At 38.4% G+C, this 16,772-nt stretch overlaps 1 protein-coding gene across 1 annotated transcript in view; it reads left to right on the forward strand.

Moving 5' to 3' along the window:
* LOC114465848 (fatty acyl-CoA reductase 1) overlaps positions 1 to 16,772 on the forward strand; it is a 52,841-nt gene that overhangs the window by 14,670 nt on the left and 21,399 nt on the right. Inside the window, exon 2 of the mRNA XM_028451122.1 lies at positions 8,844 to 9,100. Within this exon, the coding sequence (XP_028306923.1) occupies positions 8,912 to 9,100 (189 nt within the window). The 5' untranslated portion in view covers positions 8,844 to 8,911. The remainder of the gene's footprint in view (positions 1 to 8,843; positions 9,101 to 16,772) is intronic.

The raw sequence follows: 16,772 nt of genomic DNA on the forward strand, positions 1-16,772 counted from the left end.
GTCAGTGCCCTAGTTTAGTTTCTCATGATATTTGTTTTAACTTCTTACATTTTTGAACACATTTCGGTATTTTCTACTCACCACATTACTTTCATAAACTAGACGGCAGGTTTTTGACACTTTCTGTGCAGATTCTTTATTTTTTATATGCATTTCTTTTTCTACACTTTCTTTTTATTCTTCTTAACTAGGGATGTAACGATTGACTCAACTCCCGATACCATTCGATTCACGATACTGGGTTCACAATACGATTCTCTCACTATTTATTTTATGAAATAAAACTCTAGACAAATGATCACTGAAAAATATTCATATTTTTTTTCTTTGAAAATAAAAATACTCTATTTTCTATTATCTTTCATTGTCAAATGAATCCCTTGGTAAACTATGCAAAACAATGCAATTTAATTAAAAATGAATCTTGAATGAAATAAATAAATAGTACAAATGAAGAAGAAACCTGTTCATTTAAACTGTATGCAAAACTGCAAAATAGTTCCTTTTCTTTTTAAAAGTGCAACTGAAAATGTATTTTGTGTCTCAACAATTGGACTTTAAAACATATCCCATATCAAAGAAATAATATAAATAAAGAAAATATGGCTTTTATTCTCTCTCCCTTGTTTCTCCCTTTCCTCTCTGTTCACCTCTTACCTTGGATTTCACACGTTCTTTCTTTCTCACCTCCAAAATGCTTCCACACGTATGATTTCAAACATGGTGGTGCGTCCTGAATTTCAAATTCTAAACAGATGGCGCCCTTTGCTATAAAAAAATAAATTATATATATATATAAAGTACTGCAATTCAGTGTCAGAGTATCGATGTGAACTGCGACACATTTTAATCGATTTTTAACTGCCTCACGATTAATCTTTACATCCCTATTCTATTCTTAACAATTTAGCTTTCAGTTATTTTGTTTTCCAATTGTTTTTAAGTAGTCCTTTATTTCATCAATAATTTTGTCATCTTAATTTAATTTTCCTTTATTTTTATTTCTTACATTTTCTACTCGCCACGTTACTTTCAGAAACTTTCTGTGCAAAAACTTAAGCTTTCATAGTGACATTTCTGCTTGATTTTGTTGAAAAGTTGAATAAATGATGATTCCAAAAAAAAAACAATAATATAAATATTGCCATTTCTGTTTTAGGAAATTGATTTTGTAATTTCCATTCATTCGTAATAATGTGAGGCCACACATTGTGTTACAAAGCAAGCCTAACAATGAGCTTCTGTGTGTCGATACATTATAAGTATTTGGTGTGAACCTTTCCTTTGGTTTTCTTTAAATTAACTTAAATATTTATTTACATTTTTTGTAATCGAGCACCTTTTTTAAACGTGCACTTCACTATTACAAAGAAGAAGCTTATTGAATTTCACTATTTTCACCACTTTCACCACAAGTATCCACTCATTCATCAAAGTGAAGGACGTGAGGCTGATCTGACCTACTAACACTGAGCTTGTGAGAAAATTTTGCAGGCAAAGATTAACGACCTGAGGAAAAACGCTCGACCCCCCCAGAGAGACAATGTCCAAAGAAGAAGAACAACTTTTATTCTGAAGGAGCTAAAGTGGCTCTCGTCCCACTTTGTGTTCAAAGTGACCCTGAAACTGAGCGGGAGCCTAGGAAGCTTTTAGCGCTCGTCTTTCCTGTCCTCCACTCTCACTCTTCCTTCCAAGGCTTAACGTAGAAGCTGTGTTACTCACTCAGCACTCAGACAACAAGGTTAATGCTGAAGGAGGGTGATTCAGACTTTTATAACCTGTGTGGGTTACTAAGGAGGTTTGTCTGACGTTGATTTAGATGATAGCGGAACTACAGAGTGGATTCATGTATGCAGCGATCACCACTTCACAACATGACTCGACAATATTTTCTAAAGGAGCGAGACCTCATCCTGCAAACCTTTATATGATGTTTGTGTTCTGCAGAAACCATTTGTCAGTTTTGCATTAAAAGTAAAATCAAGTGTAAATACCAGACTTTACACGATCAGGATTTTTGGGTCGATCACCGATCTGATCATATGAATTTAGGTTGTTTTTTTTTAAAGAAATCAAATTTCTTCGGTACTACTTGATGCAGATTCACGGAAAATCAAACGGTACCATGTTTTTGGACCTATACGCAGCTTTGTGACGAGGGATGTGAATCTTTGAGTGTCTCACGATTCAATTTGATTCTGATTCTTAGGGTCACGATTCAATTCGATTCCTATTTTTAGTGTTACAATTCCATTCCGATTCTTAGGGTCACGATTCTGATTCTTAGGGTCACAATTCCATTCCGATTCTTAGGGTCACGATTCTGATTCTTAGGGTCACAATTTGATTCCGATTCTTATGGTTGCGATTCAATTCGATTCTGATTTTTAGGGTCACAATTCGATTCTGATTCTTAGGGTCACAATTCAATTCAAAATCGATTCTTGTTTTAACCGATTCTCGATTAAAAAACTGATACAATGCATAGTGTGTTAAGGAAAATTATGGCACCAAAACATTACAGTTTGTATAAGACAATTTTAAATAAACTGATTCCAATGATGTAATCACACAAAGGCAAATTTAAGACAAAGGTTAACATTTATTCATGCTAAACAAATAAAAACTGACTTGCTGTGCAAGAAATAACGCATAAATAAAATTGCCTAAATAGAAGTTTAGGCTAGCTGTTTTTTTCTTCGAGAAGTTACAAAAATAAGCTGTACACAATTCACACAAATTGGTGTTTTGTGTGATTTTTCAAAATAGAAACTTTTTTTAATTAAGTCTGACTACAAGAATAAGTTAAGGCATACAAAAAATAAAGCTTCTGTTCATTAATACAATTTCCTAAATAAAAGCTTTTCTTTCTCATAAGGTGCCCATTTCAAAATACACAACAATGAAACTGGTGGGTTTTTTTTATATTTAAAAAATGAAATTGTACAAATATCATTGCAAACTTTAACTGCTATTCTCTACAAATCACATACTGTATAATACATATAATGAGGGTGTTTGACTTTAGTTTTCACAGAATGGATGTGATATTTCAGGATAATAATAATAAATAAATAAAGCATATTTGGTAATCTTCTCATTAAAGACACTCATGTTCAAAAAGGGTAAGAATAAGAAGAAGTGTCAAATGTTTCTAGTCCTGCCCACTTTTATTATTTATTTCTTTAATAGTGGAGTGAAAGTAAAAAGTATCGCCCAAATATAATACTCAAGTTAAGTATATATACTACAAAATGTTTCTTCTCTGTATTCACATGTGCACAGCGGGGTTGTCCACCACCGCCCTGAAACGGACAGAAGTCTCCGGTATGAAAGCGAAAGTAAACGGTAGCGCATCGCTCAGGCTGAATAAACAAAACAAGCGCACGCACATAAAAACACATTAACAGCAGACGCTGCCGATGCTTTCAGACCTTGTAGACTGGGGATGAAGTCCGACGCTCAACCACTTCACTCCAATCGATCGACATTTTTTGCCGTTCACTCATAGGTTTTTACCTTTGTGCACAAATGTGAGTGAAATAAAGCCGTGTCACGGAATGTAAACAACTCTTTGGTGTAAATGAGATGATAAAACAATGCAATGGGAGCATCTACGGAAAGTTTCATCACAACAATGACATCATTGATCGGATCGGCGAGTTAAGACATTACAGCCGATCACATTAATTGGTTAAACTGCAAAATATCGGCCGATCCGATATAGCGATTAGATCGATGTAAAGCCTGGTAAATACCTTTGTGACATGTTCTGAACCTTCACCGACATTTTGATTCAATATCAAACGTTTCTTCAATATTTTTGTTGGAAAAATGGTCGAACGTCCAATATCGCACAAAATCTCAAGTGATTTTAATACGTGATTTTAGCTTGTTTGCTTTTTTTAGAATGTGCGCTTTGAAGCTACATCAGTGTGGGGATTTGTTTCTTACACCCTTAGTAATTTACTGTTATCAGTTGACAATGAAAGGACTGCATATCTAGGAGGAACGCTTCTCACATGACCAGTTAAACTCCTGTTTGAATGCTGGAATCCATCATTATGACTAAGGAGGAGGAGTCGACTCCCCTCGGAGGAATGCAGTCATGTGCGCTCAGTATCATCGGCCCCGGCTCTGCACGTCTGTTCCTACAGTCTTCCAGCTGCGAGAACATTCCCATTGTCAGGCGTTAATCCGCAGTGACTTTCAGCCTCTGGGCTCTTGCTCTTGTGTTCACAGGGAATCTGAGGAAAAGCACGTGGCGGGAATGTCAGGGGGGCCTCGGCCCACGACCTTGACTGTGACCTTTTAGAGCGAAGGTTTAGTCCATAAATTACCTTGTCTGAAGGTTTCAATCAGATTAAGATAATCTGGTATGGTCCATGTAGAAGTAAATCTAATCAGGTTTTTGTTCTTGAACTTTCACTGGACTCTGAAGGCTTTATGCACACACCTGTGTTTTCAGCACGGGGAGTGTAACTCATTGCACACACAGACAAAACAATGGAAATAAATCTACTTAAATATGACCTTGTGTAATCTGGGCCATGTTTGATCTGGGAGGTTCTGGTTTCATACTTGCTGGAGAAAGAGAGCGAATAAATCACAGAAACACTGAATACTGAGGCTGGTTAGCTTTGAGAAATGGTGTGCATCTGGGCTTTATACAGCATTTTGATTCAAGACTCACTGTAAACTAGGAGTGTGGCGATATCTCGATACGGCAATATATTGCGATATTTTTTTAGCGCTAAGTATCGATTTTCTTTATATATATATATATATTATTTTTTTTTTATTATTATTTTCAAAACCTTTTTTGCTTTTTCACTAAAAAGTGCAGGTATGTCTTCACATAAATTGTGTCACTGTTTGTTGAAGGAACCAATATATTGTTTACTAGAATATTCCACTGTAATGATGTCACTGGTAAGAAAGACACTATTTTTTGTTCACAGAAAGCGTTATTGGAGATACTTATTCATTACATTGGTATGTTGACACTTATTTACAGAAATGTTGCACTAAAATAGTGTCACTGTTCATAGGACACTTTTTCAATTTTTGTCTTTCAGAGACCTAAAACAAAAACTGTATTTTTTCACTTAATCTTTTTTTTTCTTATCGATTATCGTAGATTGATTTCTGATCAATATGTTGATATTCGCAGTATCATCATATCGTGAGATAATCGTTATCGTGAGCTTTGTGTTGCGTATCGTATCGTGAGGTACCCAGAGGTTCCCACCCCTACTTTAAACCATAGGCATCAAAACGTGACCCAAAGTGAGAGCAACTGTTGCAGTTACATACATTACGTTTATCATATTACTGTGGTTCGGTATAAGCAATTGGCGGCGCGGGGGCCACATGTAGCCCTCGGCCTAATTTTATGCGGCCCCCAAAGTTAATGTACAAAATGACAGAAAAATGCACAAAACAAGACCAAGAATATATTAAAAATGGAAAATGCAGTAAAAGACAAGATAAAAACAAGGTCTAAAATCAAACCATTGGAAATGTGGTTGATTATTGCAGGGGTTCTTAAGCTTGGTCGAAATAATATTTCAGACCATTTTTGCTTATTTTTACCCCTACTACACCAAACTTGCTACATTACTCCTATTTTTTCCACTTCTCCATCAAATTTCAATGCCTTTTCTGCACATTTTTTCCCCACTTTTATGACATTTTTGGCACTTATAAACCCTTTCCACTACTTTTCCCACCAAATGCCGTATATGTTAACCCACTATGGTCACATTTAACCTGTTTTCACCATATTTCATGCCCATCATTTGCCAATTTAGACTAATTGTTCCTACTTTTTTCTGGCATTTTTTAGCCAACATTGACAACAACATTGTCAATTTTTTGGCCACCCTAATTTGCAACTTTGAATCAATTTCTGTGGTTTTTGAAAATCCGTTTCACCACCTTTTCCACCATTTTTTAGTCACTTTTAACCCTTTTTATTTCTGATTAAAACAAGCATTTACATTTTGAAGATGACTATATACCGTTGTCCTGAATAACAGTGGATATTATTCAGATGAATAAATAAATGTGGTTTTCACAGATTCATAGAACAATGGAACATCATTTTACTGACTTAATGGATGGGGACCCCAAAAATCTCTCCCCTTTATTCCCCCTTATAGATGACCCTGTCTCCACATGACTGTTCTTCAATGTTCATGTCTGTGTTCAACCACCTTCAGGTACAGTGGGGGTCCCCGCTCTCTGGAATCTTTAATTTGGGGGTTGCGGGCTGAAAAGGTTGCGAACCATTCAGTTATTGTTCCTCCAGTTATGGTTGCGCTCTGGCCACAGGGCGAGTAAACGCTGTATGAGGCTGAACATGCCACAACTGCAGCCCTCGCTCTGACTGTGTGGGTTTAAAAATACCTCGTCATTCCAACCAGAGACAGAGCTGTCCTCTGCTCTATAAAGAGGCTCGTGACGCATCTGTCGGCACATTGTCGTCGTGGTAACAACCAGCAGAACAGCAACTTTGCCACAATAATTGGCACGCACTTCAGCACAACGCTTCGATCAGAACGACAAGTCGTAGCCCCATGACGACCGCCATCGCTGCTCGTTATCGTCCAACAGTGAGAGACTGTTCGCTGTCACAACTGTAAAGAACAAGAAACCTCGCCCTAATGCCACACACTGTTCCATGAGAAAACAAACAAAGGTTTGGTTTTAAAATCACATCCTGTCACCAAGTTTACTTTTTAAATCACTAAATAAATTTTGAGTTGTCTTGCTAATAAACCAGGAGATCCTGACCTGCCTCTGCCAATCAACACACTCACTGTTTACATTCAAATGTCAATGTGCTTCCTCAAGGTCAAAACCAGGACCATTACATGTTTGCATTATCTCCAAAAGGTTCAAGAACATCATTTATTTGTAGGTGTTTTTGGGAGTGGATAGACCTGTACGGGCCAAAATCTCTCATTTAAAGAGTAACTAAACCCCCTGGTTTTTGCTGACCTGCCACTCGGAGGGAAATTCAAAAAATGCTTTGATTATGGGCGGATCTCCTAGAGCAGTTAAGACACTTTAAAATCGCCAAAGAACAAACAATGCTATGCTAACGAGCTACTCAACACTCACTATAGCTCTCTATTCACAATTATCAATCAACGCAACACAAATTGTAGAGTCCACAGGTGCTCGTTCTTACAGGAGGGGCGGAGCCAACAGTGCTTGTTTGTGATGCACAATGGTTCAATAATGTCAGTCACAGAATCTCGTTCTCAGCAAATGGCAAAATTCAATTGTAATAGCCTGGTTTCAGCCCATAGAGGGCAGTCACTCTGGCATTTTACAACAAAATACGCCAAATTGAAATACTTTGACCAAAATGTTGAGAGTTGGACCAGAATCAATCAACAGCACCACTTCATACCCAAAAAGGTTTGGAACTTTCAATGACCATATTTTTCTCAACAATACTTGGAAGTTAAGTTTACATGTTCATCAGACCAGTACAGGGTACGGAAACACATCAGAGACATTTACAAATGTAATGAGACACATTTACATGTAAAGCCAAAACATTGAAAATACATCAATATCTGGGTTAAATGTCTCCCACATATCATATCAGACACAAGAGAGGGTTCAGTCAGTCTGTTTCTACCACCAGAACTTTCCAAGAACTATCTAGAACTGTTTCAACAGGGGTATACATTTCGTCCTGGGTAGGTTTATCAGAGTGGAGGATCTTTCCTGATTGGAAGGAAGTACTGGTACTTTTAAATGACCGATGACCCCTGTTCCTTTGTGAAACAGATAAAGCCTGTTGGGTGAGAAAAGTGTCATTCTTTTAACTACCAACTTCCCCAAATATTTGAATGGCAAAGACTCATAACAAAGACTAGAGGAACTCGTATGAAAAACTCTGACTTTCTTCATATTTTCCTCAAAATTTCTAGGTTTAAATGCGAAATGTAACAAAATGAATCCAAAAATACATATTTATAAAAAAATCATTGAACATTACAAAACATAAGAAACTTTTAATCGTCACTGTACTCTTGTTTCCCCTGGAAAAGGAGTCTAATGATGAGTCAGTCTTAGGTTGCCTTTAAAGTTAATTTGATGGACCTAAAAATCAATGTTTAATTGTGCTGGAAGGATTCAGACGTGCTCGCTGTGTCTAGCACCGTGAGTGCTGAGCATTGTGCTTTCCAGAGACGGTTTCTGCAGCAGTTCAGGAAGATGAAAGAGTGGGGAACTCTTTATATGAATTATTTGAACACCTCCAAAAACAGAGAAGAATATGGTAATTTTATGTGACAAATGTACCGTAAATAAGATGAAATACCTCTTTCGTGAATGGGAAACAAGATCCACATAGCTAATCATTGTTAGCGGAGACGCTAGGTGTGTGTTTAACCTCAAAGGAAGGACATGGTCCCCATGGTCCCCTGATCCAGCTGCTGATTTATTGAACAGATTTAGCTAAAGCTTGCAGATTTTCATCTATACATGCGTTCCTTTTTAAATCCTCAATAAATCAAACAAATAGTGCACACATTGTGTATTTCTTTGTCAGTTTACATGAAAACTAGTGCTGGAAAGCGGTGGTAATCTATAAAGTCAAATATTATAATAATGATTGACCAGCATTTGACACTGAATTCTTATGAATCAACCCTAACTCCACGTCTGCTCCTGAAAATACAGTGAAATTGTGTCACTGTTTTTTCAAAGTTTTAATAAACGTGAGATTTTGAGCATTTTCAAACATGTTAGTTAGACTAGTAAAAAAAGGTTAAACGTCTCCAGTCCACGTGTTTACGTTCCTCCCCTTTGTTCTACAGGAGTTGTCTGAAGGCTGGGACCCTGACGTGGACGAGGAAAACCAAAGGAAGACATCCGCCGCGGCATCATGGCGTCCATAGCGGAATACTACGCCGGCAAGAGTGTGATGATCACCGGAGCCACGGGCTTCATGGGAAAAGTTCTGGTGGAGAAGCTGCTGAGGTCGTGCCCCGAGGTCAAAGCGCTCTACATCCTGGTCAGACCCAAAGCTGGGCAGTCCATGCAGCAGAGGGTCAGCGACATGATGAAGTGCAAGGTACGGAGTCGAAATGCACTGTTAGCATTGGCATTACAAGATTACTGTAGTGGACATACATGTTTATTTGTTTTTCGTTTTTAAAGTTTCTTAGCCTTTTTTTTTTTTTATGGCTGACGTTTTAAAATGCTAGCATCAAAATTTAGCGTTAAAGGCTGTTTTGTCTGCGTTATATTTGTGTTACGTGCTGAAAAACCTCATCTCCCGTTAAAATGACGTTGTCTCTTGCCGTCATTTACCATTACACAAAAAAATCCATGTTTACATTCCCAGTGCCTTTTAAAACATCGCTGTGATCAACCACAGTCAGGTTAAGAAGGGTTTTCATACGGTGGCAGGGTTCTCACCTGGAATTTTTCGGTGGTGCATGAGCGACCGCAGTTGGCGTGAGCGTTGTAGGGGGGTCCGGGGGCATTCCTGCCAGAAAATGTTGAAATTTAAAGTTGTCTGAAGTAAGATAAAGTTTTTTGGGTTTTTTTTAATCATTGTTACTGCCTTACTTTAAAGCCAAAACTTATTTTTGAATCGGTGAAGGGTGATGATGAACGAAGTTAGAGAGTTACTCATGCTTGGTATAGGTCCTCCACTAATAAATCACCAGAGACACTGTGTAGACAAGAAATAACATTTAATTCAAAAAACTGATTCAAAAACGCGCTTTTCAAATTTAAATTAGGTATTACCTGCAGTAATATTGGGAGTCGGGACTCCTATATTTTTCAGTTACGCAGATTAAAAAGAGAGTTAAAACAACCCATGCGTGCCAGGAAGTCCCTTTTGTGTGTGCAACAATTATTACAACATTAATAACAAGTAAAAAAGGCAAATAACAGAAAAGCCCCCCTACGCTGGTTGAAACACAACGTAGAGGGCGACAGAACAATGTAGGGTATCAAAATCACAGCGTCTGGGGCTCCTACACTCAACAATGCTAGCGATAACCAGAGTTGCTTTTCACTGGTTTTCTGCACTTTCAGGAGTGGAAGGAAACAATGTTCTATGGGATACGATAAATACGTGGTCATGAAGTGGAACTTTCGAGTTTTTTTTATGTGCAAAAAACGAATCATATTGTGTTGTGTGGGGTTTCAATTCTACTAGCATTGAGATTAAATGTTCTTTGATTGGTTATTGTAAACCATGATTGTGGGTAAACCATGCTAGCACTTTTAGTTAAAATGGTGCTGTTGGCAGGTGTCTTTGTAACTTTATTTTGATGGGGTTGTAACTTCCTGTAATTGTTTGTTAATGGGTGGATCAGGCTGTAAGAGGTGGAATGTTCCAGATCAATGGGTTCCTCCCACATGTGCTCAAAGAGCCCAGCCTCTCAGTCCATTCAACCGGGTGTTGCTCATTACCTGTTTATTCAAATCTCCATTCAAATCACTGTTTGCCTTTCAAAGAAGTCAGAGCCATGTTTGCAGAGCTGTAAACATTTGTCCACAAGTCACTGTTCAGTTGCCATGTGGAGAAAAGAGGTTCTACAGTTCATCTACAGTATGTGCTCCAGCCTGAGAGCTAAACCAGGCGCCATGTGGAGAAAACTGGATGTTCTCATGTTTGATTGTGCTAATGAGGGCAGCGGTGGTGACGAGTACTTCCATCCTCGCTGCAAGGCATCAACCTATCAGCACAATCAAGACTTAACCCTGGGTTTTTACTGTCCCCCCCACGACCTCCGATTTTACATTTCAAAATTTCTTACATTCAGTTTCAGGGTTAACCCAATCCTACATCACTTTACACTTTTCAATTTCTTGCCATTTCATCATCTTTCCCAGTTTAGATGACTTTACTCATGGCTATTTAACTCCCTGAAGTCACACCAAACATTCTAAATAAGTTTGTCATTATTTTTCATGCGGATGCTAAGATGAAACCATACACCCTAAATAAGGGCGTGTTTCAATATTATGTCCATCTTCATCTTTTAATGAAAAATATTTTGTGCTTTTCATCAGCAATTGGAAAACGACTAAGTGGCTTTTCTTTATGTTAGTGGCGACTTTTTCCTTTTTAGTTGATTTTAAACGTCCATCCAGATGCTGCAGGTGCCAAATTTTTTTATTTTATTTTACAATTACTAGCAAATGGTGCTTTGTTGGCACTTTTCTTCCATCAATTTTGCATGTTTTATATCGTAGAATAATAGTAATAAAACGTGATGCCGAAAATGATGAGAAAAAAATCATCATGCAGATTGTCAGGTACGTTATGATGGAAACATTGTTGAAAGGTGCTCTAATGTTCAGTGTGGCTGTGATATGTTTTACACCTACTCACACTGCACAGATGTCGTTCTTCTCCCTTAAGGTCTAAGTTTATATCTGGTGTGTCATTAAGTGCTGTGACCACAATAAAGCGTGTTACACTTCCTGTAATTATGTAAATTTGTGCAGAGGAGGAAAAATGGGTTCATTGGGCTAATTCACGACTTAATTTCTCTCTAATTGCATGTATATTCATTGCCCGCCCTTGCTTTCCCCTATGGGGAGGAGCTGATGTGATTGATTGATGTAATGTCCACTGTGGATATGATTGTGAGAAGCAGGACAGGAATAGGGAAAATGCCTCAGGCGTCCCAAAAGAGATTTTATTCGAGCCACAAGTGGAAATCTAGACTAGAGTTACACGACGGGAGTGTGGCGGAATCGACACATCTTGAAAATCGATCCCCGAGCTGTGGATGGAAAAAGAGGAAATCAATACGACCGTTTTGTCATCTCGAATCAAGCAAAGGACCTAAAACCCCGGTTCATGTAAATTTCCAGGGAAGAGGAGGAAGAACCAATTTGCTCAGGGAAACTTAATATGTGCAAGCCATGTAGTTTCCCATCAGGCTTCGGCTGTTTAGAGTGTTTTCTGAAGAGCCTCCAGATGATCCTAACCAAACACTGTGGATCATTTACAGCCATCTGTGTTTCAGCTTTTACACTGAGCACTAAAGTCATGAGGAGTGTTAAGAAGTAAAACCACTTCCTGCCTCCGATGCTCCCTTTAGAGCCCAGAACCAAAGTGAACGTAAAACTATCTTTGAATCAAGGTATCATCTACTCACACAGACAAAGTCAGACAATTAGATCCCTATCAGCCTGTTTTTGGCCAGCCCGAGCCCGATCTTGATCTCCGGATTGCATTCTCTGGAGAAAAAAACAACTGCACGACAGATCTGTTGCCCGTTACCTAGCAACCATTAGAAAGAAAGATACCGGCCAGGCTTTAAGGATGAGCAGAGAGGCTACTTGAGAGACAAAACCAGGCCTCAATGAATTATCTTGGATTCCAAGCCGAGGAAGATCCAAAGAACTGCGTTGATACCAATTACAAAAACGGAGGCTCGGTCATGGAAATGTAATGACATTACCTCTGATGTACTCTTGGCACAGCATCAAGCAGTGACCTGATAGTGGACACCATTAGAAAGAGGCCCAATCAATGGAAATCTGTCGAGGAGGGAAACGCTACAAACGTATGTCGATATCTGTGGGTTAAATGCGTGGATAAAGGCTAAGTGATGGAAAGCTTTCTATTTTTTTGATGAGCTGCCGCACTAAACTATCAGTGTATTGACTTTTCAATTATTTATTTTCATCCGTCCTGAACTGTTCATTTTGAATATGGACGAGGGCATTATCCCTCGGAACGCTAAAACACACAATTTGAATACCACCAAATATCACAAGATTAAGCGTAAGGAGCTAAATTCACGAGATTTCATAGATTTTGCAATATATTGGATACGTTGGATACATCCATTTGCTTATGTCTTCAAATAACTTGTTGCAATTTGTAACCTACTTTTTTAAAGGAAAAATATGGCAATGTTTTCCATATCTGACCCAGTGGGCTCACACCTGGCATGTTCATCTGGCCTGAACTGTTCTGTTTGGTTATGGATTACATCGGGATTATTTGAGGATTTTATCTCGGAACACTTAAACACAAAATTTGAAACAGCATGCTGGAATTAGTGACGTGCCGTCAGGGTACGCAAGGTAGGCAGTGCCTACCCAGGGGTGAATTGATATTTTGATTATTTGTTTTAATTATAATTATGAATTATTTAATTTTCCATTTCCTATAGCCTACAGTACCTATAAGTTTGAAAGTGTCCACATTTTGTGCGTTTCATAGCCCAAATTACTAAACAGCGCTATTTCCTGGAACGGCTGTCGTCTCACTCCGCTGTAAGGCAGGAGGAGGCCACTCCCTCTCCCAAAAGCACGTTGCTGCTCTGCCTCTGTTCTCATAATGTGTTTTTGTGTGTTGCACATGCACAGTCAGGTCCCCAAGATGACAACCATTTACGTCCAAAGGCAGCGTAGAGAGCTGCCTTTGGACCCGTAATCGGCGCTATGCTAAATGCTATACGTAAGTTCACAGTACATTAGTGAATTGATCCCATGTGACCGCTGCTGCTACGTTCTTTCTCACTCTAGCGAGTGGGCGGGATAACACTACAGTCAGGATGACAGCGCTAGAGATGATAGGTAAACTTTTTTTTGAGGAAAAACGACAGCTTTTAAAAGATGGAGACCAACACCTGAGCTACCAGACCTTCAGCGAAGCTAAGATCAGAAAATGTTTCATACTTTTCACAGTGAATGGAACAAAAGGAAGGATTGACTTTGTGGATGAGCCTCACTGAGCCTCAGGCTGTTCTGAGTTGTTGTTGTTGTTGTCATTTTCTCCGTGTTTCTGTGTTTCGAACACAAACAACGGATGTGCTGCCGTTTCATGAGATATATCTTGTTGGGAGAGTATGGAGGCTATATTAAATAATTGTTTACGTTTCTTTAATGGTGTTTTACGATGTTTATTTTGTCAGATGCTAAATATTGTTGATGTGGATCTTGTTGGGTTTTTTCTTTCTTATTATGAATTTTATATTTTGATAAGCGTATTGAGATGACTTTGTTGTAAATTGCTTTATACAATTGAGGTTGATTTGAATTGACTTAACACTTGCCAGCAGAAACATGAAATTGTCATTGGTGGTCTCGATTTGCAACGTGCCTACCCAACCCTAGTGGTCACGGCACGTCACTGGCTGGAATGCCAAAAAATATCACAAAATCAAGCATAAGGAGCGGGTTTGCGAGATTACGTACCACAAGATTTTGCAATATATTGGACATGTCCATGTGCTTATGTCTTCCAATCACTTGCTACACATTTATCTACCTCTTTAAAGGAAAAAAATATGGTTTAAATGTCTGCCCTTTTTCCGTAAAGACGGAATTACCCGGATAGCCAAATTCTTCTGGTCCATATCTGGCCCAGTGGGCACACACCTGGCATGTTCATCTGGCCAATTTACCAAATGGAATGATGGCAGTTTGGCGCTCTGCTCCTGTTTGCCAAAACCTGACCACAACCATGCTATCACAATGCCAGATATCAGCTCAGGACACACCAAACAGACATGGTACCTTATGTGCTGTATGGGCCACTTTTTGCTCACATCCAGATTAGTTCATTTGCCATAATTCAGCCAAAATGTGTTGCACGATAACTAGCCTTCATATGCAGCATCACATGTGGGCCACTTCAGGCCCACATCCATTTCATTGGCCCAGAAGAATGCCAAAAACCCGAATCATTGCAAGATGTGCAACTTTTGCAAATCCTTGCAAACCCAGAGGTTTTCCATCTTGCCAGGAAAGGTGCAAGCTTTAATTAAGATCTCCACATAAGATGCTTTGATTGATTTTAATGGACAATATATTACTGAGATGGCTTCATGAAGGGAAATGTGAAACGGCAAATGTGGATGCATATGGTTGTCAAATACGTTTATGATGATACTGCAGGGTTTTCTCATGAGCTTTGGGTATCTTTCTTTTATATAAACTTCAAATTGAGCTTTAGACAAAATGACCCAATTGTAGTGAACTGATAAAAGCTTTAAACTTCTAACACGCACTAGACAGTGGATAGACAGCTCTGTTTAAAGGACACTGAGACACAATCCTGCAGCAAAGGGCGTTAGATCGTCAAAGACGAAATGTGAGTCCTCGTCTTCAGTGAGCAGAAAGTGTGACAATCATTGGCTCACTTTCACACCGTGACCTGACATTTGACTCCAAGAAAAGAAAGTTTCATCTTGATTATCGCCTTGTGAACCCATCTTTGAGCCACCAGAGGAAGACTGTGAGAGGAACGAGTTGAGCTGAAAGGCAGTTAGCGAGAAGGAAAATGCTGAAAAGGCATCTCGGGTTGCGAGACTGAAAAGAAAGTGACATTTGGGTTGGGTTTCTTTTAAATTCCAAAGAAGAACGGCGGGGCAACGACTTCAAATGCCACAATTGAAGATTCATCACCTTTGGGATCTGACCAATGACTGCAATCGCTGCTGAAAATTATCATACCTGTATTGTGTTGCAGACTCAGTAATATGGCCTGCTGTACTGACTCATAGAGCAGCAACACAACCTTCTGCTAGGTGGAGTGTACAGAGACTGTTTTTGTTAAAGGTGGGGAAAATAATCAACTAACAACTCAAACATCCCCATTACGTCATCACTCCTTAGTAGTTGATCCTGGTGCCCATGATGCCTCTCAATTAAGTTACTCATTTGCGGTTTTAAGTTCTCTAAAAAAGGGGTAATCTAGTTAACAGTTAACAAAAAAAAAAACATAAAAAGACTACATTACAAACCTTATATATAAATCAATTATTTAAAAGTTGGTGATTAAATTACTTTTCCTTTTCGCTCTCTGCTTATAAACATCTGATCTACTTTATTTTCTCATGAGGAAAAATCTAAATCAAATCATGAGGCAACAGAAAAGATACAAGTTTGTTCAGTGCTGCGTATGAAGTATGTGTTTTTTGTTTTACTTCCTCATACTTGCATGCAGCGTGGTAGGCAGCAGGTGAACTTGACAAAAGGGCGAATGATTTAAAACAATACGTAGTCCATCACATGATCATTAGATGATTGGTCTAAACCTGAATAATACAACTTTGTGACTGAATTGTGTAAGAAAAGTCTTTGGTGTCATTTATACCAACTTTTACCATTTAAACATAGGTGATATTACTCAATTTGTGTAGCCATTTTGGAGATTTCAGCCAACAGATTGTATATCTTTGCCTTAACATGTCATAGTTACCACATTAGTCTATGTCAGTGCTTCTTAAACTGTGTGGCCACATTTTCACCTTCACCATGTAAGGTTTTAACGAGTTTTTATATCTAGTCAATCATTTAACAGGCAAGGCACTGATTTCTATCTGAAATCTTACCTCATGATCTGATGTTTTTAGATCCCGGACGAGCCCCCAACTGTTGTGGCATATTTATGAAATACGTTACTTGCATTATGAAACGTGGCGTTACTTTTTTCTTTGTTAGTTCATTTCATACATGCACGGAATTATTTTTTTTTACTCTTCTTGGTACAGATTGCAAACAATGTTTCCTTATAACCTGCATTTTTTATTTATTTTTTTATGCAGGTGATTAGATAAATCTAGTTTTTGACTTATTATGAAACATCGTTAGTTCTTCTCTGTTGCTTCAATACATTTGAAAATGTGTTATTTGTCAGTATTATTTGGGGTTCGTTCAAAGTGGGGAATACCCCAAAAAGAGAACCACTGGTTTAATATGGTTGTAGACGTTTAAAGACCGTGTAAAGCAAATTCATCCATTTTCTTCTAAAC

Source organism: Gouania willdenowi, chromosome 6, assembly GCF_900634775.1.
Source record: "Gouania willdenowi chromosome 6, fGouWil2.1, whole genome shotgun sequence".
NCBI classification, from domain to species: Eukaryota; Metazoa; Chordata; class Actinopteri; order Blenniiformes; family Gobiesocidae; genus Gouania; species Gouania willdenowi.